Source organism: Hypomesus nipponensis, chromosome 24 (assembly GCF_054491055.1).
Source record: "Hypomesus nipponensis isolate SF chromosome 24, ASM5449105v1, whole genome shotgun sequence".
Lineage (NCBI taxonomy): Eukaryota > Metazoa > Chordata > Actinopteri > Osmeriformes > Osmeridae > Hypomesus > Hypomesus nipponensis.
In genome coordinates, this window is record NC_140384.1 from 3,945,001 (window position 1) to 3,966,864 (window position 21,864).

A 21,864-nucleotide genomic window follows, 5' to 3' on the forward strand; every position below is an offset into this window, starting at 1 on the left:
CTGAACACACCCCACCCTGGAGTCCGCCATCCCCTCCCATGACCCCCTCGGAGAGAACTCGTCCGAGGCCAACGGCGACCTCGCCTCCCGGGCCTGCTCCCACGCTCCCTCAGACACGTGCTGCAAACTGTCTCAAGCCGAGCTGGCATCGCGTGCTGTTGTTGCTGCGCGCGAAGGCCTGTGAGTCGTGCATTCTCGGGTGCTGTTGTGTACCATACGGAGCCGTTCACATGATAGAGGGAGATAGCCTGGTCATAACAAGATGGACGGTGATGTGCTTTTCCCAGAGGGGGGAGAACGAAAGAAAAAACAACACGATGGGTTTCCACCCTGCTAATGAGAGGATCACAACAGGAACTGTTCCCAAGGTGGGACGGCGTGAGTTCCTGAGATTAGCCAGGACGGGAGGAAGGGCAAGATCGAAGAAAGAGAGAGAGAGAGAGAGAGAGGGAGGGAGGGAGGGAGGGAGGGAGGGAGGGAGGGAGGGAGGGAGGGAGGGAGGGAGGGAGGGAGGGAGGGAGGGAGGGAGGGAGGGAGGGAGAGAGAGGGAGAGAGAGGGAGAGAGAGGGAGAGAGAGAGAGGGAGGGAGAGGGAGGGAGGGAGGGAGGGAGGGAGGGAGGGAGGGAGGGAGGGAGGGAGGGAGGGAGGGAGGGAGGGAGGGAGGGAGGGAGGGAGGGAGGGAGGGAGGGAGGGAGGGAGGGAAGTTTTGACAGTAGACAGTCGGTTGATAAGCGAGAAAAACACAGACACATTGTAGTGGGATCCTAAGAAGGGAGACCGAGAAAAGAAACAGTGGGAAAACCAAAGAGAGAGACAGAGAGAATAGAGAGGCAGGAAAGCACAACAAACAGAATAACGACAGGTTCTGACCCACCACGGCGGCAGGCCCTGGCGTGAGGTTCCTCCAGGCCCAGGTCTGTAGGGTTGACGTGGAGAGATCCTGCCCAGGGATAACCCTCTGAGAGAACACGCCATCTCTAGCGCTGCCTATCTCTGGAATGCGTTTTGTGTGGAGATGGAGAATGGCATACATGCCCCTGGTATTAGGCCTATCTTCACGCCGTACCCCTCTTGCACCAGACGGGAATGTGCTGTGACAAGGACATGGATTGTGGGTGTGTTAGTGGGTGTCAGAGAAAGAGAGCGAGAGAAAGTGTGTGACCTTAAACATGAACACAGCCACGTGCACGCACGTGAACAAACTGGCGTTTACACTTCAGATACTCCTGAGCACACACACTCACACGCTATACAAATATGTCCCCAACGTCAGGGCTAGAAGGACAGATACAGTACCGTCAATACAAAACTTGTGTTATTATTTTGTCCTTCATTACATCACTGGTATCCTGGTATTCTATTGCACCGGTATTGGCCAATACTCAAATGGACGCTGTTTCCTACATTTTGAACGATAATGTTAAACCACAGACCATCTGTCGACTCATCCAGGCCTAGAACAAAAGGCTTAAACACAGTATACACATACGCCTCCAAAAATACACCACAGCTCTAACACAAATACGTGTTTTTCATCTGACTCCTTCAAATAGCAAAAACACTTTAAGCATCTTTGGATATTACCCCCGTGGTTGCCTCACTCTGACCTGGTTGTGAGGGAGATTTGAGAGCTTGTTTCTCCAGAAGGAAACGTCTTTGAAGCCAGCTGTTATTTAGTCATAATACTCCCAGTCTTAGGCTGGCTCAGAAGTATCAAGTAGCTAGATCCTGTTTATCGATGCTGAAGCAACAAGCTATTTACCCGCTTTAGCCTAAGAGAGTAGCATTTTGTTAGCTTAAACTCACAGCTTGTTTTCCCATGTTTTGTTCCCTGCAATAACCAGGCCCACCATATCTTTCTCTGTTCCCCCCTCCTCCCTCTCTCTCCCTCTCCCCCCTTCCCCTCCTCCCTCTCTCGCTCCCACTCGCTCTCTCTTTTGCTCTCCCCCCTTCCCTTCCTCCCTCTCTCTCCCACTCGCTCCCTCTCTCCCTCTCCCCCCTTCCCCTCCTCCCTCTCTCTCCCACTCGCTCCCTCCCCCCCCTTCCCCTCCTCCCTCTCTCTCCCACTTGCTCCCTCTCCCCCCTTCCCCTCCTCCCTCTCTCTCCCACTCGCTCCCTCTCCCCCCATCCCCTCCTCCCTCTCTCTCCCACTCGCTCCCTCCCCCTTCCCCTCCTCCCTCTCTCTCCCACTCGCTCTCTCCCTCTCTCGCTCCCCTTCTCGCCCCTCTCCAGGTGTTTCATCCCTAACGTGTACGCGGCGCTGGGCACGGCCGTGCTGGTGCCCCTGGTGTGTCTGGTGGGGGTGCTGGTGGTCTTCATCCACGCCTACCAGGTCACGCAGCAGTGGAAGGCCTACGACGACGTGTATCGAGGCCGCACCAACAGCTCGGGTGGGCACGCGCGCACACACACACACACACATGGGAGCCCTTATGTCCACTGCAGACTACACCAGCCCCGCTTGTGTCGCTGATCAACGGCGTCTATGTTGCGTTTGGGGAGCAAACGGGCGTGTGGCGTGTCCTTAAACTCGCCGTCTCACGTCAGTGGCGGCCATCTTGTGTTCTCCTCTCTTCTACCTCTCCCCCCTCCCCGAGAAGCCGGGAATCTCTTCATCGGTTCCTCCCGGTGGAATAGCTCCATTCTGGTTCCCCACAGTATCTCCCAGCCCTCCTCCTCTCCCCACCCAAGACAGACACCTCACTGTTAAAGTTCACTGAAAGCGGATGTTTGTTTGACGCCGAGAGGGGGCGGGGGGCGCGGGCTCAGTCCACATTCTGAGGAAACCACAGCCTCTTTTCCCAAATGCTGAAGCCGAGGTTGTTGTTGTTCCCTTCCGCTGCCCCAGCACACTCCAACCCCCGCTCATAAACTGGCAGCCCCCTTCAGAAGGTGGGTGGTCCTGTGTACGCTTGCCAGTCGGCCACTTCCTGTAAAGCCCGGCAAGCTGCTTGCGACACTTCTTAATCCCTAACACCGGCCCGGCCCGCACAGCTACAGGCTATTAATACAGTTCCCCTCAACCCGCCCCCTCCCCTCCTCCCCAAGACCCTTATCACACTCCACACACACACGCAAGCATCGAAAAACAAGCGTACATGCCGTACCGTACTCGATCAGGCTTTTAAAGCACTCTGAAAAGGGCTTTAGGCTTCGTGTACTGTGCCGATTGTATTCGCGGCTTTAGAGATTGTGGGCGGAAAAAAAAGACGCTATGTACAGAAGCTACAGGACAATGAAGCAGGTTGTAGACCGCGCTCCCCACATAGCGAGGGCTCTGAGGTCCGAGCAGAGCAGCAGTGTCGTGTGTATAAACTGTTGTCATTGTGGGGTATCTGTGGGCTTTGGCAGGCTGCGAGCTGGTCAAGGCCCTCCAATGACAAATCAAAGCCTGAATTAGTGCCAGTCCCTTGGTTGGCAAGCCAGTGCCTCGAGTCTGTTGTACACTGCGTGTGTGTGGTGTGTTGAAGACGTGTATGTGTGTGTAGGGGAGGGGGGGTGGTTTCTGCAAGATGGGTGTATGTGTGTGTCTGTGGAAGACGTGTGTGTGTTCAGGTAGGTGTCGCAGACTTGGCAGATGGGACTGCCGGTGACTCTGCAGAAAGGCCCACGCCTCCGTCTGTTGCCGGGAGTCCAGCGGGCCTGCAAGCCACCTGACACCAGTGGGGGGGGGGGGGGGGGTGTCAGTCTGGAGAGAAAGGGGGGTTAGAAGTGTGTGTGTGTGCGAGGGTTGGGGGTAAGTAAAAAGAGGAGAGAAGAGGGGGGGGGGGGGCATGTGGACAGTCAGCAGTCCGCTCTGTAAACAGGTTTTCAACAGCCTCTAAAGCTCCTTATTTACACCTGAGAGAGAGAGAGAGAGAGAGAGAGAGAGAGGGGGGAGAGAGAGAGGGAGGGAGGGAGGGAGGGAGGGAGGGAGGGAGGGAGGGAGGGAGGGAGGGAGGGAGGGAGGGAGGGAGGGAGGGAGGGAGGGAGGGAGGGAGGGAGGGAGGGAGGGAGGGGGGGGGGAGGGGGGGGGGAGAGGGAGAGAGAGAGAGAGACTGGCACCACACTCTATTAAAAGCAACATAGCTCAGAGCTTGTGTACCACGGAGGCACGAAGCAGTGCACGTGCTCGTGTGTGTGTGTGTGTTGCAGGTGCATGGGTGTGTGTACGCAACTCCCAAACCCCTCTAGTAAAGAGCGTCCCATAGCAGGGTAAAGCTAATTGGACGTGGGCTGAAACTGCAGTAAATGTGTTATTTGCCCTCTACTTTTCACCGTTTCTCTTCCTTGTCCCTGTAGGGAGCAGAGCGCACACCAGGAGGGTCGCTAGACCCTTTTTACTGGGGCACATGCCCCAGTATAAATCTGCTGTGCCCCAGTAAAATCTAAAGTTTTGTTTCAGAGTTTGAAAGTATCCCAATCAACGCTTGTAATATCAAAGCAGTTTTAACCAAAAACACAATCCGATGCCCGCAGAGTTCCATGTGGGCGGGCGCTCTCTCTTCTGAGCATTCCAAACAGCCACTGCAGCACGCACACAAGTCCAGGGGTCGGATTGGGCACACAAGTCAGAATCGAGGTAGGCGCAGAAAACATTACAAAACCAAAGAAAGTTTTATGAGTTTTATGTCTAACAACACCCCCGGCATACACAATTTCTGGGTCCGCTTCCCCCCCGGCCCTCCCTCCTTCCCTCCTCTCCCCTCTAGCAGTGGTTAATCCAAGCTTTAGTCCTCAGTGTTGTTCGTTTACACTGCAGCCCAATTAAGAGTTGCCAGTCACACACACACACAAAAAAAGAGTCCCTGAAAGGAGACAGCCAGCCTAACTGTAACGTTGTCACCATAATTGCCGCCTGATTCACGGAGAACAAAAGGGAGTTCCTCTCCTTAGCGAACCCCTTTACAAACAGTGAAGTGAGGTGGGCCCATGTAGCAAGGTGGGCCCACAGCTTTTATGCTTTGTAGTCTAGCCACGCTAGGTTAGGCTATCCATGCTATGCTAGGCTAAGCTACCAGATGGACTGTGGACACCATGACACTGCAGTATGGTTATGTGCTTCAGTAGCTACTTATAAGGGGTTCAGATGGCTGAGCGGTTAGGGAATCGGGCTCTTAATCAGAAGGTTGCCTGTTGGATTCCCGGCCAGGCAAAATGACGTGTCCTTGGGCAAGGCGCTTCACCCTACTTGCCTCGGGGAATGTCCCTGTACTGACTTACTGCTAAATGACTCAATGTCAATCATGTGGACAGCAGTACAGTGAGACTCAGAGCTGTGCTTGTATGCTGATGTGATCATTACAGGACCAGACGCGATGGTCGTAACTCCATGCACTGGTGGAGGTCATGATCAAAGCACACATTCGACGTGTTGCCGTGAAACGCTTCCATACAGACGGGTCTTATCTCGCGAGCACAGTCCAGAGTTACCGGGCAACGGGCTTCTGGCCGGTGTTTGCTAGACGAGATGTCCCTCTGATACCAGCGATCGTCAACACCGAGGAGAACAGGTAGCCACAGTTCGTTCTGGAGCGTCGTTTATGGCCGTGCTTCAGAGCTGCACTTTGAACATCGCCTCCTATCTTTCGGGAATGAGCGACATCAAAGCGATGGGTCCGATAGGCCCGCTCCGGTTCGCGGCGCCGTACACATGACTGTGTTAGGACACCTGGTGTTCTCCAGGTTTCGTTGGCAAAAAGTCCTCGAACCGCAGATGCCCTGATGAACTTAGCAGCCTCGCTGGAGCTGGTTGCCGCCAGATATCGTCGCCTACCAATCAGCCCACAGAGGGTAGAGCGAGGGCACAGGGTGAAGTGGAATCGCCCTCCACAGGGGTCCAGCCATGTTTGGGTGGGGTGCTTAATCCATACCGAAGACACCTCCCTAGAATCCCAAATGACAGACGGTGGCTCTGAGTTTTGTTGACTCTGTTATTCAGGGATTTAATATCCGTCCTGTCGGATTTCGGGTGAATGGCCCTACAACAGCAATCTGAGATGATGGCCCTCAACCCCCCCCCCCCCCCCCCCCCCAGTTTTATTGTGTTCCTAATAGAGCTTTATTTGTAGGGTCACTGTCATCCTCTCAAAGCTGAAAAGGATGAACGTGCCTCGTGGATTGTGTATTTATAAGGGTTTATCGCCCAGGAACGTTCGGTTATTGGTTCACATCCCCACCTCGGTGCCCTCGCTTTGATATGGAATGAGATAAGAGTCCCTCAATGTTAGGTCATAGCCTGTTATCGCTGCTTTGGATAAACACAGAATGGAGATACGGACGGTAAAGCCTGGAAGATAGCAGGTCATAAAGCTGGAGAGTATCAATGGACCCCTGGTATATGAGGGACATCTAATGCAGTGCTGTACTGTATGTTATCTCTCTAACTGTACTGGGAGATATAGCAGCACACAAAAGCTCGCCTTTTTTCCATTGGCACTTAAAACAGATCATTCTATCATATCTACCCAAACACCCCATAAAAACATAGATTTATAAATCCCAAAATAATATATCTTTAAAGATATATATATATATATATTTGATGGGTTATTTGTATTGCTAAGGTGACACACACACCTACACATATCCTAAACCCACATGCACACTCAGTCTTTATGGGAATGTCCGGTGGAGTGTGAGCTGTCGGTCAGGGCTGGCTGTTGTGACAGCTGGTGAGCCCTCATTTACGGTAGCGCCGCCACTGTCTTCGGTCTCTGCTGGTCTGTTATTGTTGAAGCCCGCTTCAAACTTCTCACAGCTTGGAGTCTCCCACTGTGAACACTTACAGACCAAACACAGTGCACTCTCTCCTGGGGAAGTTAGTCCTCCTTACCACTGGTGGGGTGGGGATAATGTGAACCAGACTTTCGGCCATCTTGAAGATGACCGCGCACTCTGTGTTAACTGTGTGGGTCACTGCAACACGTCTTGTTCTGCAACAAGGCTGTAGCCATGGAGTCAACATTGGGGGGGACGAATTACATTTTGAATGATAATTACCACGACAGCGTGCGTGGTTGCCTGTTGTAGCGTAGCACATTTATATTTTTATATCAATATATAGGGGGGGGGGATTTTGACCAGATATGAATACTGGGGGGGATGTGTGTGTCCCGATATGTATTATGAATACGGCCTTGTTCCACACATCAGTGTCTAGTAGACATGGACGTGTGTGGGTGGTTTGTCAAGCAGGAACAAACACACGGCTGATGCAAGGCTGTTCTGGGTTGCATTCTGGGTTGCATTCCCTTTGGACTCAACCAGCCAGTAGCCAGTCAGCCAACCAGACAGACAGTCAGACAGACAGACAAGCAACCAGCCAACCAGTCAGCCAGTAAGCATGTCATTTAGGCAGCCAGCCAGCCAATCAGTTAGTCAGTCAGTCAGCCAGCCAGCCCAGTCAGTCACTTACTCTTACAGTGGGAACCTGCTCCCACTGTTAGAGCTCTACCCAGACCACAGTCTGGAATGTGCTTACACTGATGGAATATTCTGTGAGGGAGGAGAGGAAGGCAGATGTGTGTGTGTGTGTGCTGGTGTGTGTGCGATCCAGAGGAGGATAGAGAGTGGAACACAGCCGGCATGACGTGATAGATAGTACGAGCATGGGAGTGGATGACGGAGAGAGAAAGATCAGACACCGCTGATAGACTCACAGCAAACAGACACCTGGAAGTGGGTGAGAAAGAGAGGGAGAGAGAGAGAGAGAGAGAGGGAGAGAGGGAGGGAGGGAGGGGGGAGGGGGGGAGGGGGGAGGGAGGGGGAGGGGGAGGGGGAGAGGGAGAGGGAGAGGGAGAGAGATATGCCCAGTCAGGGTGGTGGAAATAGCACCTAACTGTTGGCTGTTTGTGCAGACTCAGGCCCGTGCGCTGTGTTTCCCAGCCACTTGTGAAGTGCACTGTTCTCTGTGGCCTACATAGCCATCCAGCAGGCGGCCATCTTGGACTCTTCATCCTGCTGCATCTCCCACAGTTCACCTCTGTGGTGCTCCTCACGGTAACACAAGGAGGTTGCTCAGCGACGTGTACAGGTGTCGAGTCCCGTGGTTCTATGATGTGTGTTGAGGGTCTTTTGTGTGTGTGTGTGTTGCCATGGCGATGCTTGGCGTACACGGTGTGAAGTGTCTAGCGCTTGTTTACCCCTTACTTTCATCTGTAGCCGTCCAACTCACTCATTCCAGCCTTTAGAGATCCCGGCTCTGTATGGCACTGTTTCACCAAACTCACTCTGGGCTCGTGCACACACACACACACACAGTCAGGATCAAACACTCATCTGCATCTCTGTTCCAAACAGATGGTAATGGGACATGTTTGTGTGGGCGGGTGTGCGTGTGCGTGTGCATGCATGTGTGGCCGTGAGGAGTCACAGAACACAATGTTCTCTGCAGGTTAGAATGAGGCCTAATGGAAATGTATATGTGCTAATGCACGTAGAAAATTCCTCTCATTTACTCTACACACCCCACTCCCTCCCTCTTTCTCTCTCTCTCTCTCTCTCTCTCTCTCTCTCTCTCTCTCTCTCTCTCTCTCTCTCTCTCTCTCTCGTTCTCTCTCGCTCTCTTTCTCCCTCTCTCCCTCCCTCTCTCTCTCAAACTGACGGACCTACACACACACACGTATACACACTCAACACAGAAGGCCCCTGTGTGATTTAGATCACTGTGCCATCGCCCCTGGACCCCTGTTCCTTCAGGGAGCTAATGAACAGCAATGCTCAGTGAGAGAGCGTGCCATTAGGCTCATAGGCATTGTGCTCCAGTGTTCTCCATGATTACCGTAGAACACCACCTCGAGCCCTAACCCGAAGTAAGAATAGCATATTTATTCCTGGCTCTCCACTCCAATTTAGTCTGTGTGTGGTATTTTCCAACTCTAGGTGGTCTGCATTAGACAATGCGAGGTATGTTCAATCCAGATGAGTGAATACCGAATGACCATGTCTCGGGTGGAACTCGTCATAAAGTGCCCTCCAATCTTCCAGATTGCATGTCTTTGTTCAGCTGCTTGTGTGGAATGTTGTCAACCCAGGTGACCTGAGAACGTACTGGAAGCTTATTCCCCCTCAGATGTGGCGTGCAGTTTTCTAGCTTTACTGTCGGTCTTTATAAACTCCCACAGACTCTCTCTCTCGCGCGCGCGCGCACACACACACACACACGTGTATGAATGCGTGCACTCATGGATGCTATGCACCCACACCCAGACAGACAACAGCAGACAAAGCTGTTGCTAATACCATAATGAACATGCTAAAACTCAGTTTGAGGGACAGTATTGTCATCATCCTTAATCCATAATTATAATGTTCCCCACACACAGCTGCCGCATGTCAATTCAAGCGCTTTTGTTCGGCGATTGTTTGCAGAGTAAATTCCACGTCTTTTGGGGAACAAACGGCATTACAATTGGAGAAGCTTTTCTGGGCCGCGTTCAACGAGAACCGCCATTGTGCGAGGCCTCTGCACTCGTAGAGATTGAACACTGGCTATTAACGAGCCCGGGGGGGAAAAGGAGCAACCACTCTCTCTCGCCTCGCCTCGTCCGCCCTCGCTCTCCCCTCTCTCTCTCTCTCTCTGCCGTTTATCGACCGTCCCGTCTCCTTTGATGACTCGGCGCGTCCCCCCCGCTGTTTCTGAATGGAACACTGTGTTTGTTTGTCCTCCTAATTAACAGGATAAATATGAGATTGCAGGGATGGGGGGGGGGATGCAGAGTATGCTCATGCCCGGGGCGCTGGCAGCGAGGACGATTCGAACGTCGGGGCTCTTCATTGCTGTGGTTCTACAGTGCTGTATTTCTCCGTCTCAATGTCCCATTCGCCCCAGGAAGACGTGTGTGTGTGTATTCATTCTCCCCCTGTGTGCTGTGTGTTCCAGAGGTGCCCATGGTGATCTACCTGTTCCTCCTGGTGTCGCTGGTGTGGCTGTGGGCGGGGCTACACATGGGCTACCGACACCTGTGGATGCTCATCCTCTACGTGATCTTCAACTGCCTGCTGGTGAGACTTAGGCAGTTAGGACTCAGTCAGTATCATATCGATTCCTTAAGCCACTGCACTCGGCTGGCCCGTGAGACTATCTGTGTGTGTGTGTGTGTGTGTGCAAGTGCAAATGTGTGGGTATGTGTGTGAGCATATGTGTGTGTGTGTGTGCAAGTGCAAATGTGTGTGTGTGTGCGCGAGTGCAAATGTGTGGGTATGTGTGTGAGCATATGTGTTTGTGTGTGTGTGTGTGTGTGTGTGTGCGCAAATGTGTGGGTACGTGTGTGAGCATATTTGTGTGTGTGTGTGTGTGTGCAAGTGCAAATGAGGGAGTGTGTCTGAGCGTGTGTGTGTGTGAATGCCCGTATGTGTGTGCACACGCGTGCGTGTGTGCGCATGCTAAAGAGAGAAAGAAAGCGCGTGAGAGAGAGAGCGCGATGAAGGCTGCCTCCGACAGGACTTTGAAGCCCCACTTTGATGTCTGACTGTGGTCGGGGAGAAAAGCTGAAAGCTCCCCAGCAGAAGTAGCACGGTGAGAGGGGTTATCACCCCTCTATCTCCACATTCTGACCTCACCCACACCCAGGCTCTCTTGTCCTTTCTCTCTCACTCGGCCCATCTCTCCCTCTCTCCCTCCCTCCCTCTTTATTTTCCCTCTCTGTTAATTCTCTTTCTTGTCTCTCCCAGAGCAGTGTGAAGATATTTCAGAGCCAGCGTAGATAAGACAAGGCCATTAATGCGATGGCAGATAGCTCTATCTGTGTTGCTAGATAGCTCTGGAAAGTCCCACGTCCCAAGTCCCTTTCATCGATGTCGAGCCTCCAGGAGTTGCACGACAGCCGGTAGTTAAGGGTGATATGCCCTGAACTTCAATCCCAGTTTGTTACCTCCACTACTTCAGTTGCTAGCTAGTAAAGTCTTAACTCGCGTTGCACAAGCCTGTCGGCTGTCGGCACGTGGCACATGTAGCATCAAATGCACGGTATACAGTGACCAAGGCAACCCGGTGTCTGCTGGTGATGGCTGGACGCTCTGTTTTTTTTTTGGGGGGGGGGGTCGGTTCTTGTGAATGTCTCTGCCTTCTGTGACTTTCTCGAAGACGTCAACAGTCCATTAAGTGAGCTCGCGCGGGGCCCGAGTGATATGTCACATCCACACGACAAAGACGACAGTAGCACCCTAAAGTCGACGCCACCTTCCCTCTCACCACTAATTGGATGATGTCGTCCGAAGCTGATGTCACCGGTCGCGCTGGCCCGCTAGCTCAATCAAGGGCAACGATGACCTCATCTTGTGGCTATGGAGACCGACTTGCAGTGGTCAGCTTGCGCAACCGGGCCTGGTATCGCACTGTATCCACAGTCGTCCATCAGGCGATTTTAGCGAAGCGTCGGACTGCATTTTAGTGGGAACGCAAAGGAATCAGATGCTTGGCCTGAGTGTAATTGCCCCGTCTGCGTCATATCGATCGTCCCGCTCTCCATCCGGACTGCCTCGACAGAGGTTCCAGCTCTCTTCCAACGCAAGTCATCTGTCTCTCTCTCTCTTCATCCGCCCTCTCATCTCTCTCTCTCACCGGTTCTCTGCTGCTCGCGGCGATGGGGAGAGAGAGACAACACAGCAGAACCAGTCGTTTTTTGTTCAGCCGGACAGACGGCACCATCGCATCCGGTGGGTGTTTTTTAACGGGTGAACAGGAAAGAGCCGGAGACAAACTCCCGGGGGGGGGGGTTGTGACGCCCGTGAGAGAGCAGGAAAGGTACTGCCGCCTGGGACAATCAGTCCGTCCTCTCGCAGACAGGTAATGAGGTTCCAGGGCAAGCCGCGTCCAAGAACATTGATTAGCAGTAAACAAACACAGCTGACCTAGATTTCTGGAGCGTGTCACCCTGCCCAGGGAGTAGTCTGCGTTCTGTTGCCGGAGCTGTTGCTGTTTTCCCTGCCTGCAAAGAGGCAGTTTAGACCTCTCACTTCCTATTCACCAGAACCTCAGTTCAGGAACGAATCTGCATTCGAACCGAGAAAGCTCTTTTTTGAGACGATCTTTCGGGCAATCCGTAGATACACCGAAAAGAATTAGCTGAGCGGAGAGGTATCTTGTTAGAACCTTACATCAGCATATCAGTACGTTTTTTTTTTAGGGAGTGTATTTGTAGGAATCTTGTCCAAATGTAAGTGCAAGTGTTCAGTGCGTTGTGTTGAACGCAGACGGTGTCCTACAGCGACGCTGAGAAGGAGTCGGGCTAGTTGGCGTGTTCCCTCATGCGCTGGATTTTCCACCATGACTTGTTTTTTCCAGGGACCCTGTTGTTGACAGCGTTGGTCCTCGCTGTTTTGGAGTTGCCGCTGCCGTCGTTGTTTACAGCCACGCTCTGTGGGGCTTCTCTCAGCAGATTACTGACAATAATGAAGTGCAAAGGTCGGACGCAGGTTCAGCCCCCGGGTACGGTCGGAACATTACAGTACATTTGACCTATTAGACCCTATTAGATCGAGAATCATTTCCAGGCCTTTTCATTTCTGTCCCCTGCATAATGATTGTGTAACCTTCCATAGCACACAGATACTCTGTGAGCAACCAGTCATTGATTTCTCCATGTTTAGGGGGCAACTTTTGGTCCCCATCTGGTTCATCAATGTAACCACAAAGTAATTCACAATCTGGAATCAACAGAGATGAAGGAGATGCTGTGTTCAGGCTTGATGGGTCGATGTTTCCCAGAGCTGGCGCAGGGTAGGATGTTACTCTGCCACCCCGCCCTCTGCCACTTTCTCTGTGTCTCTCTCTCTCTCTTTTCTCCCTCTCTCTCTGTCTATGTCTCTTTTCTCTTTTCTCTCTCTCTCTCTCTCTCTCTTTTTGTCTCTCTCTCCCTCTGTCTCTGTCTCTCTCTCCCTATGTCTCCTCTCTCTCTCTCTCTCTCTCTCTCTCTCTCTCTCTCTCTCTCTCTCTGTCTCTCATCCATTTCCTGTATCTGCAGGTGGAGCAGTGTCTGCATCTTATCAGGCTGCATAATCTGGAATTGAGTCAAGTTTGTTTATGTCAGCTCTGGGTCTGTGTCTGCCTCGTCTACCGGCTAACGCCCCTTCTTCCTCCATCACAGACAGGCGACAGCCTTTAGAACAATGAGGCAGGCCTCCACACTCTTTCATGAGCCTCCGCTTCCTGAAAGGCCTGCACGCACCGCTAGATAACAGCTGCGTTCATTGTGGGCGGGGCCCAGCTGTCCGTCACGAGCGTTGCCACTGGAGACGGACCCACGTCAAAGGGCAGGTTGAGGAAGCCTTGGATACCTGGATGTGTGGGAGATGGTATCGGCTTCGTACGTTCGTTAGCTTAGATGAACACACCCAGTTGGAAGACCGCTGTGTAGTCTGTGCGGAGGACTCGCTACAGTGTTAATACAACCTGCCTCGTGTCTGTCACTTCATCTTAGTCCTCCTCCTTGTGACTCAATATTCCTCCTCTTTTATCCCTCCGTATCGCGTGTACTCTCTCCTTTCTGCCCTTTCGTTTCCACCCTCCACCTCTGTTCTAATGGTGGACTTGCTACGTCCTGACTTGGCTTCCTGTGACGCCCCGCTCCCATCTCTCTCACCTCTTCCTATCGTTCTCATGAGGTCTAATGATGTCCTGACCTCAACTCTGGAATCCCTGCTATCCCTCGTCTCTCTCCATCTCTTTCTTAGGTTAGGATGAGGATTAATGGAAGTTTGCTAACGCAAATGGCAAATTCCTCTCATTTTTTCCTCAATCCTCGCCCTGCCTGTCTCTCTCCTTGTCTCTCTCTCTATCCGTCAGAGAACGCTTACATAAGTGTCCGAGAGTTATAAAGCGAGTTCCTCCCAATTCACAGGCCTTTACCGACGTGCTAATCACCCTGAAAACTGTCAGGATGAAACGGTCTCCATGACGTGGGAGACCAATGACCGGGGCTGCACACACACACACACTGACTCACGCACACACACACACACACACACACACACTGACTCACACGCGCAGACGCTCATAAAGCTCTCTCTCACACACACACACACACCTCAAGCCATAAAACACACAGATGGCTGCCAAACTGTCCATATTTCGGCATGTTTTCTCGTTCACGGGGTCACGTTTCACGGGGACGCCAGTAAACGACGATGTCCGGTAAAGACGATTATTTCTGCGATCCGTGTTTATTTTTCCCTTTTTAACAAGTCCATCTTCACTCGTGGGGGTAATGTCTCGTGATCCACATTGCATCCGGGCCGTGGGCAAGCTGTGGTATATGGAGGGAGATTTACAGTCACAGTCACCTTGACTAAATGGCCTGTCGTAGAACCACATGACGACTCTTGAAGGAATACATCTGAGCAGTGATGCGATACTGAGAAGGTAAGCAACTTGAAATGAATGTGATTCCGAGTCAGAGCGATAAAATAGTTCTTTTTATCCCCCCAACCAAATGGTTGTGTACCAGATCCATGGTCATGGTTTGATTTCTTACTTACTTGGGGGAGGGGGGGGGGGGTCAGTGAGGATGAGGATGATACAAGTGTTCAGTGGTGTGGGGGGGGGGGGTGTAATACAGGACTGAATCTCTATCTGTGGCTGCCTGTTGTCATGGTCTACTGCAGTGGTGTTGTGAGATGTCTGGTCACCCTGTGGTATTTGACACCATGGTGTTGTGGAGTAGTTCACACCGGGTCTTTGTTGAGAGAGGAGAGAGAGAGAGAGAGAGAGAGGGGGGGGGGAGAGAGAGAGAGAGAGAAAGAGAGACTGAGAGAGAGAGACTGAGAGAAAGAGACTGAGAGAGAGAGACTGAGAGAGAGAGAGAGGATGCAATGATGAGGAGATGCCGAGAGGTGATGTCATTTCCAGGGGATGAAGTCATGAAGCTCTAGAATTCCCTATGCGTGATTCCCATCAGTGGCCCGAGGGAATTCCTTACAAATTCAAACCCCTTTTCTTCTCGATGGTCAAGTGACTTGTTATGATGGAATGAATGCTGGTGATAATGGTGCCGATGATGATGGTGTGGACGCTTGCTGTATTCATCGTGCAACTTTGTATTCTACTCTTGTCTTATTCTAATGATCAAACCATCTACCCCAGTGGTTCTCAACCCTGGTCCTCAGGGACCCCCTGTCCTGCTTGTTTTAGATGTTTCCCTGCTCCAACACACCTGATTCAAATGCACGTTTGTTACCAGGCTTTACAGAGCTAGATAACGACCCTTTTATTAGAATCAGGTGAGTTGGAGCAGGAAAACATCTAAAACATGCAGGACAGGGGGTTCCTGAGGACAGGGTTGAGAACCACTGATCTACCACTTATTAAATGCAAGCATGTTCCTGTGAACCCTTCGGGAACATGCCGGAACCTGACTTGAACCTCTCTCCTACCCCCTCCAGGGTCTGTATGTGTTTGCGGTCTACTTTCTGATGCACAACCAGCTGTGCTGGCCGTCCAAGGCGAGCTACACGGTGGAGATGAGCGCACACGGCGGACCAGACGCCACCTACCAGGGCGGGGCCTCCGCCGTGGGCGGGGAGATCAGCAAGTCCACCCAGAACCTCATCAGCGCCATGGAGGAGGTACGGCACGCACGCGCGCACACTGGCACCCATACCCCCGCGCGCGCGCGTATACGCATCATACACACACACACACACACACATACGTGTCGACGGTCCTCTCCACAGCCAGGGGCTTCTCCACCCAGGCCCAGCTTTAATCTTCCCTCCTGCAGCTTAGCCTTAGGTTCCCCCTTCCTCCCTCCGCCCCTGTCTCCATCCCCCCCCCCCCCCCCGGGTCACATTCCCAGGTCTGTGTTTGTCCAGCCAACCTCCCCCCCCCCCCCCCAGCCTCCCAGTCACACGTATCTCACCTCGCCTCAGCCTTGGCTCCTCACAGAACACGGAGCGCCCCTCCCCCCCCCCCCCCCAGAGTCTCGCACGCGCTCTGTTTGCTCTCCGCTGCCCGACGGAGTCAGCACCCTCGGTCGCAGTGCGAGCGAGCCAGCTTTACATAACCCGTGTGTGTGTGAGAAAGAGAGAGGGAGGGCCGGCCTTTCACGTATGCTGTGATTCTGACCTTCTGGTGGGTCTCTCGCTCTCGCCCTCTCTCTTTCTCTCTCTCTTTCTTCTCTCTCTCTCTCTCTCTCTCTCTCTCTCTCTCTCTCTCTCTCTCTCTCTCTCTCTCTCTCTCTCTCTCTCTCTCTCTCTCTCTCTCTCTCTCTCCATCTCTCTCTCTCTCCATCACTATCTCTCCCTCTCTCCATATCGCTTTACCTCGCTCTCTCTCCATCTCCATCTCGTTCAACCACACACACAGATAAACCCCTGCACATTCTGTACATCCACATGGACCCAAACACAGACAGGCAGGGATTTACACATCCAGAGAGGCGCGCACACACGCACCCCCTGAACACTGGGGGTCCCCCTATGAGGAGAAAACCTGTAGGGGAGGCTGGGTGACGTGGGGTGGGGGTGGGCGGACGGTGGCTTAAAGCCAGTGGGGGTCTGGGCAGGGGGGTTGTGTGTGTGGGGGTGGGGGGGTACATTTGATTCCATTTCTCCAGGGAACAGGCCCTGTGAGGTTTTTCCGTGCTACCGGGATCCACTAATCCTGTCTTATTCATGAGAGCACTCATGTTCTGTGATGGTCCCTAGCTGGTACATACCAGAAAGAAAATCAATCAGTACGGGGGGGGGGGGGGGGGGGTGAGACTGGGGAGAAGCTGAGAGGGGGGTGTTGGGTAGGCCTGTGTAGGGTGCTGGCGTGAGTTATATGATCACCCCTCTGGAAAGGGGATATAACAGAAGTGCATTCTGTGGGCTAATTCACCTAACTGGAACATTCTGTACCTTTTACAGGGCAGGCTGTGTTAGGCTGTGAGAGAGCGCAGTCACAGTGTGGGGGAGAGAGAGAGGGAGAGGGAGAGGGAGAGGGGGGGGGGAGAGGGAGAGAGGGAGAGAGAGGATGGGGTTCTCTTGGGGAAAAACCTGCGCTGGGCTCTGGTACTCACACAGACCCACACTCACACGGTTTCTCACTCCCTTTATCTCTCTGTCTCTCTCTGTCTTTCTATCTGTGTGTCTCTCTCTCTGTCTCTCTCTTGTTGTCTCTCTCTCTCTCTACCACCATACTCCCCTGGCTGATGTGAATCCCCTAGTTGATGTACCCTTTAGCACTTCGCCCTCAAACGTCTTAGATTGACTGGAGATGAAATAGCTGTCATGAATCCGGTCTGGAGGGAGGGTTATTCATTTACATATTTTAGACGTGTTTTAACCTCCGCCCCGAGCCAACGACCTCCCCGTCACCCCCTAACTCTGCACTCCGCACGACCCCTTGTTTTGCATTGACCCCTTTAGGGGCTGTTTGACAACATAAACTCTGTGTGACCCCTGCACCCCACCACACCCCCCCTCCCTCCACACGATCTTACGACAGGCAGAACGGGAATATTCACCACATCAGGACCCTCGGGTGGGAAGGGTCTCTCCTGCTTCACTGGGCCCGTTTCTGTGCTCGTGTCAGGTGACGCTTGTCGGTCCACAGGGCCGGATGAGCCCGTGCGTCTCTAATGGGCGTGTCTCAAACAAGACGTGCCAGCAGCCCGTCCCCTAGCTGCCTCCCCAGAGGAAGCAGCTGGATCGTTGTGCTCGCTTGTGCTCCGGCCTCGGCCATCTCTGGAACAAACTGCTTTTTGACGTTCTTCCCTTGTGCACGTGTGTATTCGTGTGTGTGTGTGTGTCCTCGTGTGTGTGTGCCAGGTATCTGCGGACTGGGAGCGGGCGTCCGTGCACACGGGCAGCCAGCCCAGCAGTGTGTTCAAGGCCAGCCCCCAGGGCCAGGGCTTCACCACGGACGGCGGCTTCATCAACACCACCCTCGGGGCCGACGAAGAGTCGCAGGAGTTCGATGACCTCATATTTGCCTTGAAAACGGGTACGGAGCCGTAACCAGCCGGGAACACTCGGGCCTCGGAACTGTGTTGGACGGGTGGGACGAGCACCCGTTGTCCGGGACCTGCCGTTCTTATTTTCTTTAATGAGTCACCCAGGAATGCAAGCACAGGTGTCAATTTAGCAGTATCCTGTCCACGCAAGAATGTGTCCTTGGTGTGTGTCTGTGTGTTGTTGTGTGTGTGTGTGCGGGTGTGCAGCATCGAGTGTGCCCCGTGTGTGTGCATGTTTGTGTGTGCTTACGATTGTGTACTTGCCAGTGGCATCCGTTACTGCCGCAAAACCCTTCTCAGTCATTTCGCTGGGGGCGCTCAATCTCACAGCCTGGAGAAGGTTTCTCCTCCACCATTAAAGTTTCATGAGATAACGGTCTTACCGCAGGGAGATACACAGCCCACCCCCACCGCAGCCCCACCGCCAACACTCAAATCACAGTAATCTTCCCTACGCTGCTTGAATCACAATAAAAGGCCCAGTTGAACACATGCCAAGTCAAGCTCAAAGTGCTCTCTGCTCCCCCTGACTCATAGGAGTTAGATAGCCGAAGATGCACAGAGAGCTGTGATGGGTGCCATTATTACGGACTCAACTTGAAAAGCAATGGGGTTCCGTCCGGGCCGTGTGATGTCATTTCACCTGTTCCATACCGGCATCTTACATCAGATGAGGTGATTCTGGACATGGTTCCAGCGTTTTTTTTTTTTTAGGGGCGCTATGTATTCTCATTCGCCCTTCTCGGTCCCCGACGCTTTGAACACTTGGTGTCCAGACACACACACACGCGCACACTGTGGAACACAACGCGTGTCCGCGTTCAGACACAGCTGTTTGTGGACGTGTCGTGGGAAGAACGCCACTTTGTGACATTTTGCTCGGCGTGGTTGCCCTGGTAGGGCTGGGGGGAGGGGGGGGGGTCTTGTAGAGACCCATGTTATACAGAGGTTCGTCTGGTGCCTCAGCAATAACTAGGCCCCTGAGACGGGGCCCAAAATCGGTCCCAGGAAAACACAGCCAGTCACCATGGCGACGGCACATTAAATGTCCCTATAGAGTGAGCGGGTTTGAGAGACGTGCAGGTGTTAATGAGGGGAGAGGATTCAGAGATGATAGAGTTACTGGAAATAAAAGTCTTGGCCCACAGCACACCCGTCTCCTACGGTACGCACGACAAGTTGTGTCTGACGTGCGTGAGAGCTGAGATAAGTGGCTGCTGTTGAGAGACGGTTGCTTTGAATTTCGCTCTCTTGTCTTAGTTTCTGTCTTTCTCTCCCTCTCCCTCCCTCTTTTTCCTTTTGCATTTTGCGCTCTCTCTGTCTCTCTCTCTCTCACTCTACATTAGCCATAAGTCAACATACTTCCACCATCACCCGAATTAGCCTCAAGACTCACTGCCCAAGTTCACACAACAGAACTGGGTGCTATTCCAGAAAGCAGCTTATGTGACATACCCGGGTAAGTTAACTTCCCAGCTGACACCCGGCATTGTAGCAACATTGCCAGTAGGTCAATCAGCTGGTGGGTTAACTTACCTGGTTATGTTGCATAACCTGCATTCTGGAATACCCCCCCGACCAGGAAAACTCCCAAGCCAAAATATCAGAGTTATTGTTAATGGGTCTGGATGCTCAGAAAAGCTGATGAAATCCAGTGAAATGAAGGCAATCACCATCGCCAATCAAAGTCCTGGACATGGATGTTTAACGAGGCTAGTTAATAACTGGCTGCCTAACTGACTGTGACTGCCTCAATTACTCTGCTGCTGTTGACCCGAGGCCAGATGATGTTATCCAGATCATGAGGGACATGGTACGGTCGAGTGTGACCCCCCCCCCATGCTGTGACTGGCCATGGTCTACGTGAACAAGGTCATGGCTTCAGTGGACCAGTGGTCTGGGCGTGGAGTGGGACAGAGGTCACTCCCTCAACGTTTGGTCAGTGCTGCGAGGTTATGCACTGACATGGTCTGAAAGGACGGTATTTGCTGTCAATTATCAACAGTTTTGATAGAAGGACGAGGACTTTGAGACGCCTGTCCAGGTAAACTTGTGCTGGGTCAATTAAGCTCGGAACAGTCTGTCATTAAGCAGCGCTTTATCATTATGGGTCTTAGTTAAATGGCCATCTTCAGTACGTGATTTATTCTCATTACTGTCCTTGAGTTACTGTAAATGGTCAGCTATTTCTTTTCAACCAGAACCATAAACAGGACAACCTTTGTGATACTTGGCACGGTGGTCTTAAACTGACGGTCTTATCTGGCCAGATTTCAACCCTAGTGCCTTGATCTTCAACCTCAAATCTCTTAACTATTGAGACCTCAATTTCCACACTTGCGGTTGGATATCGGGTGGATATTGCTGACCACTCGAATACGTAACCAAGACGAGTTGTTGATTCTTCAGGAAAGTCCCACCTCTAATCCTCTGTTGACTCACAACGCTCTGTGCTCAGTCAAACCTCATTCACCCCTTTTTTTTTTCGTTTCCTGTTCAGGTGCCTTGTCGTTGTCATGGAATGATTCTAGGAAAGCCATATATGCTCCCAGACAGTTGAGTGTTTTTTCGTGGCTAGCTGCGATTGTCATGCATGTTTCCTCTGTGTCCACCTCAGGGTCAGGCCTCAACATGAGCGACAACGAGTCCCTGCACGGCAGTCCCGACGGCGGCAGCATGGCCAACTCCCAGATCGTGGAGCTACGACGCATCCCCATCGCCGACACACACCTTTGAACCACCGTCTTGCTTTCTTTTATATATCGGAGAGAGAAAAAAAAACACACAACAGTATTTTTATACTTCCACTGCCTTTGCACTAAAACATTGTTGTTGTTGTTGTTTTTTTATATATATAGTTTTCTGTGTTAGTTGGTTGATGTCTTGAAAGACTGATGTTTTTTATGTATGTTTTTATATATATGTATATGGATATATAAATGTTTACTAAATTAATTTCTTAAAAGTCCTTGACGGAGTTTTTGAAGCGGATGTCTCTCGGGATGTAAATGTTTTTGTATAGTTTTTAGTAAACGAGCGCCCTTAAACCCCGCGGCAACGATTTGTGTAACATTGTTAATAAACAATTCAACTATTTGATGTGGTCATCATCATTCATTAACCAGGTCTGTGAAATGGGGGGGAAGGGGAGACAGAGAGAGAGAGACAGAGAGAGACAGAGAGAGACAGAGAGAGAGAGACAGATAGAGAGAGAGAGGGTGAGAGAGAGAGAAAGAGAGAGAGACAGAGAGAGAGAGAGAGGGAGAGAGAGGGGACCACTTGTCTGAGACTTGTGTAACCGAGTTACAGAAATGCTGAATTGCCTTTAGGGGTGTGTGTGAGCGGGGAGATGGGGTAACTATATGTGAATGAACGCAGTCTCCTCAGGGAATTTCACAAACTTGTTCTATGCCGTCTGAGAATTCTGGCACAGGGAGGTAGGGAGATGTCAGCATACTGCCTGTGTCTGCAGAAATAAGTTCCAGGAGCGAGAACCTAGATTGAGGACATTTTCAGGTTAAACCCTAACCAAGGGAGTTATTAGTGTCTGGCAACAGTTGAGGAGAAGACTTGCAGACAGGCAATCAGGCAGATAGGCTGAGGAGCAACAATCAATTTCAGTCAAGCCAAATGAAACAGTGAAAGGCATTGTTCTAGGGTCAGGGCCAGTGGTTTAGTGTGGGATCTTCTCGTCCTTATTGTTTTTCAACTCAACTGAGAATGAGCCGACATCTTGACTCTGACCTTTGCCCCTTGGTTAAGGTCAGACCTTTGCCCCATGGACCTCTGGGCTTGGCTGTTGGATAGAACATATCCTGTGCTTGGTTAACAGAGGAGAGACACTCAAGTATGATTTCACGGTAACAGCAGAGAGAGATATGACATCATTACTGGAAGCAGATAAACCATCTGATCATATTGTTTGACACTGAGAACAACAGCCCCACTA

The 21,864-nt window shown here is 52.0% G+C and overlaps 1 protein-coding gene across 1 annotated transcript in view; it reads left to right on the forward strand.

The window, feature by feature from the left end:
- The window catches only part of adgrv1 (adhesion G protein-coupled receptor V1), a 92,513-nt gene extending 71,502 nt beyond the window's left edge, over positions 1-21,011 (forward strand). Inside the window, exons 85-89 of the mRNA XM_084690566.1 lie at positions 2,233-2,390; positions 9,863-9,984; positions 15,361-15,543; positions 17,731-17,905; positions 20,533-21,011. Of these exons, the coding sequence (XP_084546692.1) occupies positions 2,233-2,390; positions 9,863-9,984; positions 15,361-15,543; positions 17,731-17,905; positions 20,533-20,651 (757 nt within the window). The 3' untranslated portion in view covers positions 20,652-21,011. The remainder of the gene's footprint in view (positions 1-2,232; positions 2,391-9,862; positions 9,985-15,360; positions 15,544-17,730; positions 17,906-20,532) is intronic.
- The last annotated feature ends 853 nt before the right edge of the window (positions 21,012-21,864 follow it).